This window comes from Microcaecilia unicolor, chromosome 1 (genome assembly GCF_901765095.1).
Source record: "Microcaecilia unicolor chromosome 1, aMicUni1.1, whole genome shotgun sequence".
Classification (NCBI taxonomy): domain Eukaryota; kingdom Metazoa; phylum Chordata; class Amphibia; order Gymnophiona; family Siphonopidae; genus Microcaecilia; species Microcaecilia unicolor.
This window is the reverse complement of record NC_044031.1, coordinates 760224887-760237876: the sequence shown is the minus strand read 5'-3', so window position 1 is coordinate 760237876 and position 12990 is coordinate 760224887. Positions and strand designations below refer to the sequence as shown.

The window sequence follows — 12990 nt, the reverse complement described above, 5'->3', positions numbered from 1 at the left end:
GGATAGAAGTGCAATGGGACCCTTCCCTAGAAAGCCCTGTAGATTGCAGGTTGTTAATGCCTATTTTAGGTAAAGGTGTCATCTTCTTATTTTCTTTTGCATGTTTTATTTTGTTTGATTTCTATTGATAACCTTTAAGAGTGGACTAACACTCTAGGTAAGGACGAGAAAAGCAGCTATTATTTCCCTTTTGCCATATGATGGAAGTGGTGGGGTGAATACGTCACCCCAGCCAGCCCCAAGAACTTTCCTTTATTCCTTAGGAACCAGCGCTTCTCGGTCCCCCTTTCGCTCCTGCCTGAAGTCCAGCGCGAGCCTATTGGCCCGGGCTGTCCTCCTCCCTCCCTCCCTCCTCGCGCCACCCAGCGAGCGCGTGCGGCTGTGCGGCACGCGCCTGCGGTTTCCTATTGCCCTTCGGCCGGCAAGTTTTTTTGGCGGCGCGCGCGTGGCGGGGGAGGGACCAGGACGGGCTCCTGCAGCTGAAGTGTCTCCGGCTCCGCTCCTGCCCGGCCGTCACCGCCATGGCCGCTCCGGGGACCGCGTGTCTGCCGCCGCTTCTCCTGCTCTGCCTGGCCGCCGCGCGCTCTCTGCCCGGCCGCCCCGTCTACTCCAACCACTGGGCGCTGAAAGTGAGCGGAGGAGCGCGGGAGGCGGCCCACTTGGCTTCCAGATACGGCTACGTGAACTTAGGACAGGTAAGGTCCGAGGGGGGAGGGGGGGCTGCTTTGGGCGGGAGTTCTGGGCTTTTGCTCTTCTGGAAAGGGCAGGTTGGCTCGGGAACTTTTCTTGGAGTGATTAGAGGGACTTGGGGGAGTGGGGGTGGGAGCAGAGGACTCTCGCCTTTCACGGGGAACCGGGAAGAAATGAATCGGCTTTTGTGCTCCAAGTGTGGAGAAGCTGCATTTTGTAACCCTAGAAGCAAGTCAGGGACCCGGCCTGAACTTTAGTTCTCTCTCGTCAGCCCAGTCCGTTCCCCTGGGGATGTGCTCGTGAGGCACAAGAGTGTGTGTAGTTGTGATAAAGTGCAGGGAAGGAAAACCCGTTCACATCCTGCCCCGGTGCGTCGGGAGCTAAGAAGAGATTTTGCAGAATGGACCCAGTCAGCTCAGCGGGAGGGAGAGATGAGGGGGCCCCGCTGGAATTGGGGGACAGGGAGGGACGGGGGGGGGGCCCAATACCCTTGGACCGCGAGGGAGGGGGGCCCCCTGCCACACACTCTCTCTCACACACACTCGCACCCTGTCTCACTCTGTCACACACGCCACTGAAAACCTTCCTAGCGCCCGTTTCATTTGTGCCTTTTTTTTCCTAGTAAGTCTGGGGGGGGGGGGGAATGAGGGGGCCCCGCTGGAATTGGGGGACAGGGAGGGCCGGCCGGCCACCCTACAACTGGGAGGGACGGGGGGGTCCCAATACCCTGGGACCGCGAGGGAAGGGGCCCCCTGCCACACACTCTCTCTCACACACACTCGCACCTAGTCTCACTCTGTCACACACTCCACTGAAAACCTTCCTAGCGCCCGTTTCATTTGTGCCTTTTTTTTTCCTAGTAAGTCTAGATTGTTAGTGAAAGTCCTAAATCTAACTTTGACTTGTAAACACTTAAGTATTTTTTTGTTGTTGTTCGAGGGAAGCCTGTACTGCGTTTTCAGAACCGCCTCCGCCGCCAGCAGGATCGAGCAATTAAAGCTGTTTCCCCGGATGAATTGTTAAGGTTGATTCGGTTTATGATTTTTACTGCAAACGATCTGACGAGCGCTCGGTCACCTTCTTTCTCTTCTGCTTTCACTTAGTGTGTGGTCGGCCGGTCTGCTGGGAGGTTAGAGACTCGAGAAATGAAAAAGTTAACAAATGAATTAGAGGCGACAGCGCACATTCCAGATTTTATTTTTTTAGCAGATGGAATGAAGAACTGGACTGTAAATCAGTGTGAGAAGATAAATAGTAATTAAGGAGCTGTAGGAAACTAACCAAAATATCAAACGCCCGCAGAAATTAGGAATGATGAACATGGACAAGTTAACAAATAAAAGATGTGCGTCTGCTCTAGATATGTGACTGAAAAAGTTTAAGGAGATATATGATGCACTGAACATTTAGACATGGGGAGGAATAAAATCAGTGTTTCTCAGTGGTGCTCAAGCGTTTTTAATGTGCCCGAAACAGTAGCACAGCATAGCAAACAGGACTCAGGGACGACTTCCCAATGAGGAAAGGCTAAAGCAGCTAGGTTCTCTTCAGCTTGGAGAAAAGATGGCTCAGGGGAGATATGCTAAAAGTCTATAAAATAATGAGTGCAGTGGAAAGGGTAGACTTTACTCTTTCCAAAAATACTAGGGGGCATGCAATGAAGCTACAAAGTAGTAAATTTAAAATGAATGGGGGAAATTTTTCTTCACTCAATATGTAATTAAACTCTGGAATTTGTTGTCAGAGAATGTGGTAAAGGTGGTTAGCTTAGCAGGGTTTAAAAAAGGTTTGGACGGCTTCCTAAAGGAAAAGGCCATAGACCAAAATATTTCTGGGATAAACAGCATAAAATATTTTGTACTTTTTGGGGGATCTTGCCAGGTATTTGTGACCTGGATTGGCCACTGTTGGAAACAGGATGCTGGGCTTGATGGACCTTTGGTCTGTCCCAGTATGGCAATACTTATGTACTTATGTTGCTTAAGATAATGTTATCTCTGTCCCCCCCCCCCCCCCCCCCCCCCCGGTCATAGCTTTCATTTCCATGATCACACCTGTGCCATAGCTAAGGTGACGAGCACCTCTCCTATCCTCAGGACCAGGCTCCCCATTAGATACAGAAAGCAAGTGTTTAGGGGTACCCTGTGTTGAAATAGAATAGGTAATCTTTTAAAAAAATGATGCATTGCTAATGTTTAGTAGGAATGAATGCACTGTAAGTGTAGGAGAGGTACTAGTTTTACTTAATCCAAAATCCCATCCCTTTCATTTCTTTTCCCTTTCATTTCTTTGGAAGTTGGAAAGAATTATACAAGAGAGGTTCAGAATGTTTGTCTGCCTGAAACCAAAATAACTCTGAAAATTTAATCAAATGGGATGAAACTTTGCATTTGGGAAAACCAGTAAAATGGTAAATTGAACTCAGAAATGGGGTGGAATTGGACTGGGGGTTTCAGAGAAATAAGGGTGCAAAAATGGCCCAGTGCATTCGGAGTTCAGCTTCTGTAGCATAGGAACTTGGAGTGAAATACAGCAGTTAAAGGATTTCCTCTCCCTGTTCTTTGCTCCCCCCCCCCACAACTGCTTCTGTATACAGTTTATTCAGACTTGATATACGACCTCCCTACCATAGCAGTCAAAGTGGTTTACAATAATAAATCGTAACAGAGAAAAAGAACTCCATAACAATAGTAAAGTACAGTCACCCAAGAACACGCAACTGTCCAAATCAAACATACCATGTGACTATCCTGCAAGCTGCCCTCGCAGCTCCTCCAGCACACCACAGATTGCCCCATCCTCAAAATCTACCTCCCTGCCACTGCACTACCATCTCTCATGCTGCCCTCTTCCCCACATAAAAAACATGCGAAGAGCACATGGAGAAACACACAAGGTGCCATCACCATACATCAAAACACACAGGGATTACAAATGCCTAGCAGTAACGCACTGCATTTTATTTATATTCCATGCTGTCTTACAGAGTCTAGGTGGGTGGCAGTTTAGAGACCTTATTAAGGCAAGAGCTTTCAAGAACTAGAGTCCACTTTGTTCAGTGCATTTTAAGTTTTCAAGATATGTATTTCATTTTCTTTATTATTTCTGTTGTGAAACTTTGTAACTGAATTGTACTTGTTTCTAATTGGACATGATAGTACCCCAAAGGGATAGGTACACCTGAAATTAAATATGACCAAAACTGAGCTTCTCATTTCCCCCCCCCCCCCCCCCCCCCAAACCCACCTCCCCGCTCCCCCCGTTTTCTATTTCTGTTGATGGCTCTCTCATTCTCCCTGTCTCCTCAGCTCGAAACCTTGGGGTCATCTTTGACTCTTCTCTCTCCTTCTCTGCTCATATCCAGCAGATTGCCAAGACCTGTCGTTTCTTTCTTTACAACATCCGTAAAATCCGCCCCTTTCTTTCCGAGCACTCTACCAAAACCCTCATCCACACCCTTGTCACCTCTCGTTTAGACTACTGCAATCTGCTTCTTGCTGGCCTCCCACTTAGTCACCTCTCCCCTCTCCAGTCGGTTCAAAACTCTGCTGCCCATCTCATCTTCCGCCAGGGTCACTTTACTCATACTACCCCTCTCCTCAAGACCCTTCACTGGCTCCCTATCCGTTTTCGCATCCTGTTCAAACTTCTTCTACTAACCTATAAATGTACTCACTCTGCTGCTCCCCAGTATCTCTCCACACTCGTCCTTCCCTACACCCCTTCCCGTGCACTCCGCTCCATGGATAAATCCTTCTTATCTGTTCCCTTCTCCACTACTGCCAACTCCAGACTTCGCGCCTTCTGTCTCGCTGCACCCTACGCCTGGAATAAACTTCCTGAGCCCCTACGTCTTGCCCCATCCTTGGCCACCTTTAAATCTAGACTGAAAGCCCACCTCTTTAACATTGCTTTTGACTCGTAACCACTTGTAACCACTCGCCTCCACCTACCCTCCTCTCCTCCTTCCTGTACACATTAATTGATTTGATTTGCTTACTTTATTTATTTTTTATCTATTAGATTGTAAGCTGTTTGAGCAGGGACTGTCTTTCTTCTATGTTTGTGCAGCGCTGCGTATGCCTTGTAGCACTATAGAAATGCTAAATAGTAGTAGTAGTAGTAGTACACGAGCGTTGCCATCTTAGGGCAGAGCTAAGGTTCGATCAAGCCCAATGTCCTGTTCCCAGCAGTGGCTGATTCAGGTCACAAGTACCTGGCAAGGTCCCAAAAAAGAGTAAAACCAGATTTTATGCTGCTGCTTATCCCAGGAATAAACAGTGGATTTTCCCAACTTCACCTTAATGGTTTATGGACTTTCTTTTAGGAATTCGCCCGAAACCTTTTTTTTTTTTTTTTTTTTTTTTTTTAAACTCTGCAAAGCTAACTGCCACATTCACTGGCCACAAATTCCAGATTCACTTCATACATCAGAAACACCTTGATTCTTCATCTAGGAGTATTCAACCCTACTGCGATTGGGCTCAGGTGAACTCTAACATGGATATTCGTAAGGCAGTTTTTGGAAATTAGGGTAATGTGGGAAGCACTGTGGACCATCTTGGAAGGTGGGGGGTGGGGGGAGGGGGTTGATGGTACTAGAAGTAGATTTAATAAGGTACTGAAATGGCATGAGGGGATAAGTGTTTTTTTTTTTTTACTGGGAGATTTTAACCTGCCAGATGTGGATTCATCTGTAGATACAGAAGGTGCTTTGCTTAGACACATGGTGATGAAATAAACAATGCCAGACCTACTAAAAAGTGTGTCCAGTATTTATTTGTTGCATTTGTATCCCACATTTTCCCACCTATTTGCAGGCTCATAGTAACATAGTAGATGACGGCAGAAAAAGACCTGCATGGTCCATCCAGTCTGCCCAAGAAGATAAATTCATATGTGCTACTTTTTTTATTTGTACTGTCCTCTTCAGTGCACAGACCGTATAAGTCTGGCCAGCCCTATCCCCGCCTCCCAACCACCAACCCCGCCTCCCACCACCAGCTCTGGCACAGACCCTATAAGTCTGCCCAGCACTATCCTCACCTCCCAACCACCAGTTCACCTCCCACCACCAGCTCTGGCACAGACCGTATAAGTCTGCCCAGCACTATCCCTGCCTCCCAACTACCAGTCCCGCCTCCTATCACCTGCTCTGGCACAGACCCTATAAGTCTGCCCAGCACTATCCCCGCCTCCCAACTACCAGTCCCGCCTCCTATCACCAGCTCTGGCACAGACCCTATAAGTCTGCCCAGCACTATCCCCACTGCCCAACCACCAGCCCCGGCACAGACCGTATAAGTCTGCCCAGCACTATCCCCGCCTCCCAACTACCAGTCCCACCTCCACCACCAGCACAGACCGTATAAGTCTGCCCAGCACTAGTCCCGCCTCCCAACCACCAGCCCCAGCACAGACCGTATATGTCTGCCCAGCAGTAGCCCCGCCTCCCAACCACCAGCTCTGCCACCCATTCTAGGCTAAGCTCCTGAGGATCCCTTTCTTCTGCACAGGATTCCTTTATGTTTATCCCACGCGTGTTTGAATTCCGTTACCGTTTTCATCTCCACCACCTCCCGCGGGAGGGCATTCCAAGCATCCACCACCCTCTCCGTGAAAAAATACTTCCTGATATTCTTCTTGAGTCTGCCCCCCTTCAATCTCATTTCATGCCCTCTCGTTCTACCGCCTTCCCATCTCTGGAAAAGGTTTGTTTGCAGATTAATACCTTTCAAATATTTGAACGTCTGTATCATATCACCCCTGTTCCTCCTTTCCTCCAGGGTATACGTGTTCAGGTCCGCAAGTCTCTCCTCGTACGTCTTGTAACGCAAATCCCATACCATCCTAGTAGCTTTTCTTTGCACCGCTTCAATTCTTTTTACATCCTTAGCAAGATACGGCCTCCAAAACTGAACACAATACTCCAGGTGGGGCCTCACCAACGACTTGTACAGGGGCATCAACACCTCTTTTCTTCTGCTGGTCACACCTCTCTCTATACAGCCTAGTAACCTTCTAGCTACGGCCACCGCCCTAAGTGCATCACTTTGCATTTCTTCGCATTGAATTTTAATTGCCAAACCTTAGACCATTCTTCTAGCTAATTGCCAAACCTTAGACCTTAGGCTCAATGAGGCTTACAATGTTCCATCATGGCATTTGCCATTCCAGATTAAAAGATACAATTGGTATTATTATTATTATTGCATTTGTATCCCACATTATCCCACCTTTTTGCAGGCTCAATGTGGCTTACATTTCATCGTGGATATTGGAAGTAGAAAAGAATGTACATTTGGATTTACAGCAAGTTTTGGGTACATGGTGGTGAAATACATAATATTGGGAATAGAAAAGCGTATACATTTGTTTTAGCAGAAGTTTTGGTTACATGGTGGTGAAATACATGATAGTGTTAGAGTCAAAGGCGTTAGGTACAAGAAGGTATGGGAGCAAAAGACATAGAGAACATTCCTGGATATCTTGAAGAAGGTGGAGTTACGCATGTTGTTCTTTATGATATATTTTGTCGAAGAGATAGGTCTTCAGGAATTTGCGGAAAGTGGTCACTTCGTAGAGCGATTTCAGGTTATGTGGCAGTGAGTTCCAGAGCTGTGTACTTGTGTAGGAAAAGGTTGATGAATGCATCGATCTGTATTTCAAGCCTTTGCATTTAGGAGGATGAAGATTGAGGAATGTGCTAGAGGATTTTTTTTGCATTTCTGGGTGGTAGTTCTATTAGATCCGACATGTATGCTGGGGCGTCACCGTGGATGATTTTATGGACCAAGGTACAGAGTTTGAACGTGATGCGTTCTTTGAGTGGGAGCCAGTGTAGTTTTTCGCGGAGGGGTGTTGCGCTTTCGTACTTTGTATTACATAAAGAACATGGATAACATAATAGAATTAAGCAATCAGGTGAATTAAGCAATCGGGTATAGAAAGAAAACAGTCAGAATAACAGGTAAGTGGAGATGCGATAGAGTTCCTGTTATGGATCATTGTGTTATGCCTTGTTGAAGAGGTAGGTTTTCAGTGATTTACGAAAGTTGATTAGGTCGTAAATTGTTTTCAGGTTAAGTGGCAATGCATTCCACAGCTGCGTGCTCATGTAGGAAAAGCTGACCGCATGTGTTGATCTGTATTTTAGTCCTTTACGGCTGGGGAAGTGAAGATTTAGGAAATGTGTGTGCTGATCTTTCTGGGTGGCAAGTTAATAAGGTCCAACATGTAGGCCGGGGCATCTCCGTGAATGATTTTATGAACCAGAGTTCTGACCTTGAACGTAATACGTTCTTTAAGTGGAAGCCAGTGTAGCTTTTCTCTTAGGGATTTGGCACTTTCGTATTTTGTTTTTTTCCAAATATGAGTGTTCAGGTGGATGCTCGGCTTTGTCTAAGTAGCAGTGATCATCAGATGGTATTGCATCTCGAGCAAGAATCTAACAAAGAACCACTGCTTTTACGCTTATGTAAAGCTACTGAAGGAACAGCATAGATCTCTCTTGCTGTGGCCTGTTAGTCTTGAGCTCCTGTCACTGAAAACATATTAGCATGTAAAATTTAGAATTGTCTTAAGTTATGACAGGAGCCAACTGACTGTGGCACCCTTTAAAGCAAATGAAATGTGCCAAGCACAGTTTTGATGGTAGCAATGATAATATGGTGGAGGAGTGGCCTAGTGGTTAGCACAGTGGACTTTGATCTTAGGTAACTGGGTTCGATTCCCTCTGTAGCTCCTTGTGACTGTGGGCAATTCACGTAACCCTCCATTGCCCCAGGTACAAATAAGTACCTGTATATACTATGTAAACTGCTTTGAATGTAGTTGCAAAAAAACATAGGAAAGCAGTATATCAAGTCCCATTTCCCTTTCCCTATTTGAAATTCTACCTGGAATGTTGCTAGTGGAGGAGTAGTCTAGTGGTTAGTGCAGTGGACTTTAAGCCATTGTGACATCACTGATGAGGTTGGCTCTTATTTATGGAATGAGTGGAGGAGTAGCCTAGTGGTTAGTGCAATGGACTTTAAGCCATTGTGACATCACTGATGAGGTTGGCTCTTATTGGTGGAATGAGTGGAGGAGTAGCCTAGTGGTTAGTGCAGTGGACTTTGATCCTGGAGAACTGGGTTCAATTCCCACTGCAGCTCCTGGTGACTCTGGGCAAGTCACTTAACCCTCCATTGCCCCAGGTACAAATAAGTACCTGTATATATACTATGTAAACTGCAGATGGTGTATCAAGTCCCATTTCCCTTTCCCTATTTGAGATTCTACCTGGAATGTTGCTAGTGGAGGAGCAGCCTAGTGGTTAGTGCAGTGGACTTTGATCCTGGAGAACTGGGTTCAATTCCCACTGCAAATCCTTGTGACTCTGGGCAAGTCACTTAACCCTTCATTGCCCCAGGTATTTATTTATTTATTAGGATTTATTTACCACCTTTTTGAAGGAATTCACTCAAGGTACAAATAAGTACCACCTGTATGTACTATGCAAACTGCTTTGAATGTAGTTGCAAAAAACCACAGAAAGGCAGTATATCAAGTCCCATTTCCCTTTCCCCTAAAGATCAAAGCAGTTTACAAAAAAGCAAATCAGAAAGGAACTCCAGTTTGAGATAGTAGACTCTGCCACTCGTCCAAGAAAACTAAAACTAAAAACACCATATGTTCTGCTATATAAATTAATTGCAGCCACTTGATCAATATGTGTAGTATTACAGAATTTCTGGAATGCCTTTCAGGTCCACCCTGAGGGGTAGATGCATCAAGCAAACGTAAAAAAATCAGAAACGTAAAAACCTTTACCGAATCTCAAATAACGAAGCATGCTCCAAAAACACAGCCCCAAAAAGTTTGGTGCGGTATTGGAAAGAACGATGCACTAATCCCCGTCGGTAATCGGCTCGTAAAGCATGCGCAAAGCATGCTTTTTCTTCCTGTGTCCGCCCTCCTCTGACGTCAGTTATCTACGTAGATAGCTGACGTCAGAGGAGGGCGGACACTGGAAGAAAAAGGAGACATCGGAGGAGACATAAGAGCTAAAGAATAGCTGATCCATCCTGTGCAGCGCCTTCAAACATAGGTGAGAGGCGCTGCACCGGCCATTATGGTGGAGGGGGGGGAGCGGCGGGTACGAAATCGGGGGGGGGGCACGGAGGTGGAGGAGGGCAGGAGGCGGAGCATTGCCGACTAAAGAAGAGAGACACAGGAAGGGAGGGGGAGCCCAGCAACTGCAAAGGTTTCATTTTTAAAGCTTTTATTTCACAAACGGAGCAGCGGGGAGCAGCGGGGACTTCGGGGGGGGGGGGGGGGCACAGGGAAGCAGGGAGCCACTTTTCTTTTAAAACATGCCAGCAATTTGGTTTTTCATCGTGCAGGGGGCAGTGGGGAGATGACAGCTCAGGCTTTAACGACAGGTCTGAGCTGACGTTAAATTTCTGGTGGTAAGTGAATCGTTGCTATCATCGGTATGGTTAGTGCATTCCGAATTGTCTACATTTCAATGGTAGTTTCTCATTTGCATTCCAGTTTCGTTAGCTGCTACTGCCGTCGAAAAATAGGCTTTAGTGCATGGAAAGGATAGGAAATTCTTCCTTAAGGGCTCATTTAACGATGAAAAACGTTTAGTGCATCTGGGCCTGAGTCTTTTACACACAAGCCAGAACAAAATCACAAGGGAATGTAAACATTGTAGTTGATACCTTTGGTCTCTGGGAGCTCCATTAAGTTGCCAGAGCAGAGAAAGTCTTATGCACAGTCTGGTGTGATGGTTCGGGGGGGGGGGGGGGGGGTGCGCCCTCAGAAAAGGGGTGGTGTTACCAAGGACAGAAGGTGCGAGAAACATCTAATGGTGCTTGGGCGTTTGAGGCAGGAGAGAGTGATAAACTGTAGAAAGTAACATACTGATAATCACATGTTTATGGGGATGCCAAGGAGTCTATTGGGCATTACAGCTTCCCTTAATTTATTTATTGCATTTGCACCCCACATTATCCCACCTTTTTGCAGGCTCAATGTGGCTTACAGAGTGGTGTTATGATATAGTCATTACATGATCTTAAATGCAGTCGATAATAAGCTGAAGGTAGATGAGGATTTAGATGGAAAGGTGTTAGGTAAGGTCGTGTGAGAGGTGTTTTTTTTTTGAAGCACTTGAGTGGTTTAAGGAATGATTTGTTTCATTAAGGATGTCTTTTGTAGGCTTTGTTGAAAACTCACCTTTTCAATGCTGCCTTCGGCGCCTAACCGCTCTAGAAATATGAAATGGCCCAATCTATCCACCCTATCAGATTAACTGCTCACTCATCCTCCAATCTATCCACCCTATCAGATTATCTGTTCACTCGTCCTCTAGATTGTTCACTTGTCTTTAGATTGTTCTCTTGTCTTTTAGATTGTAAGCTCTTTGAGAAGGGACTGTCCTTTTATGTTTAAACTAGACTTTGAGCCCGTAAAAACGGGCTATTATAGGAAGGGGGGGGGGTTGAAAGGCCCGCCCCCACCGCCGAGTTCACCGCTGCCCCTCCCCCTCCGAGTTCGCGCCCCCCCACCGAGCCGTCACCACCCACCTTCCACCCGGCCGGGCCCTCGCTCCGCTATTGAAACAGCGAGGGTCCGGGAACGCAGCACTGAGCTCTGCTGAGCTGCCGACGTCGGCCTTCGTTCTTCTTCTCTGCCTGTCCCGCCCTCGTGTGACGTAACGTCGTCGAGGGGCGGGACAGAGGCAGAGAAGAAGAAGGAAGGGCGATGTCGGCAGCTCAGCAGAGCTCAGTGCTGCGTTCCCGGACCCTCGCTGTTTCAATAGTGGAGCGAGGGCCCGACCGGGTAGAAGGTGGGTGGCGGCGGCGACTCGGGTGGGGGGAGCGTTAGACGGCGGTGTCCCTCCCTCAGCAATGCGCAATACAGACCCTCTGTGTTCCGCCCCCCCGTCATCACGTATTGATGTGGGGGCAGGGCAGAGAAGGTCTCTACTGCGCATTTGCGAGTGAGTACGGTCACTCGCCGTTTATATGTTTGATTGTACAGCGCTGCGTAACCCTAGTAGCGCTTTAGAAATGCTAGTTAGTAGTAGTAGTAGTTGTTGAAGAGATGTGTCTTCAAAGATTTGCAAAAGCTGGTTAAGTTGTCCGTGGTTTTCAGGGCCATGGGTCGTGCGTTCCATATCTGTGTGCTTTTGTACGCAAAGGTAGTAGCATATGCCTGTTTGTATTTAATTCCTTTACAGCTGGGGGGGGGGGGTTCAAATGGAGGAATTTGCGGGCTGATCTTTTGGCGTTTCTGGGCGGTAAGTCCACTAGGTTTAACGTGTAGAGTGGGGCGTCTGCGTGAATGATTTTGTGTACGGTCGTGCAGATCTTGAACTCAATTCGTTCCTTGAGCGGGAGCCAGGGTAGTTTCTCTCTTAGGGGCTTCGCACTTTCGTATTTAGTTTTTCCAAAAATGAGTCGGGCTGCAGTGTTCAGGGCTGTTTGGAGTTTTTTAATGGTCTGTTCTTTACAACCTGCGTACAGAGTGTTGCAGTAGTCCAGGTGACTTATCACTAGTGACTGTACTAGGGTGCGGAAGATGTTTCTTGGGGAAAAAAGGTTTTATTCTTTTGAGTTTCCACATCGAGTAGAACATTTTTTTCGTTGTATTCCTCACATGGGTGTCAAGTGTGAGGTTTTGGTCAATAGTGACTCCAAGAATTTTCAGATGATACTCCCTCGCAGTTTATCATTTATTAAAATTTAACTTGTTATACCATTTTTTTATCTGAGACAAATCAAGATGGTTTGCAATCAAATTTTTCTTAAAATGTGGACAGGAACGCCACAATTTTATAGAAAAGAACACTCAAACCAGAGACATACAATACACTACAGTATAAGGCATTTGCATCTGTCAGTTGTTCACCAGAATAACTGCCCATCCCAGGGTTCAAAAAGGGAGTAAGTTAAAAAGTCAAAAGCCAATTGGAAAAAATAAGTTTTCAAAGAGGCTTTGAAAAGAGCATAAGACCTCTCAAAGATTCAGATGCTGAGGGAGTGACTTCCATAAAGCGGGTGGGGAAAAAAAAGGCAGTTAGGCTGCGTTGGTTCCAGAACCACCTTAAATCTTGGTCCTGCCCAAGGGGGAGCGGACCCCGGAGGGGCAGAGCTGGGCGGGCATGGCTTAGGGAGTAGAAAAGCTGGAGGTCAGAGAGGCCCCTGGGGAAGAATTGGAGCTCCACTACCTTATGTAGTTAACAAATCTCAGTAAATAAAAGTGTGACTCCCACACAGTGTTGCCAGATGGGTGGGTTTCCCACCC

General features: G+C 46.7%; 1 protein-coding gene across 1 annotated transcript in view; it reads left to right on the top strand.

Annotated features, from left to right (window-relative positions):
* Positions 1-409: 409 nt before the first annotated feature.
* Positions 410-12990, top strand: part of PCSK6 (proprotein convertase subtilisin/kexin type 6) — a gene marked incomplete in the record, with an annotated part of 362327 nt that continues 349746 nt past the window's right edge. Inside the window, 1 exon segment of the mRNA XM_030189752.1 lies at positions 410-695. Coding sequence (XP_030045612.1) covers positions 522-695 — 174 coding nt within the window.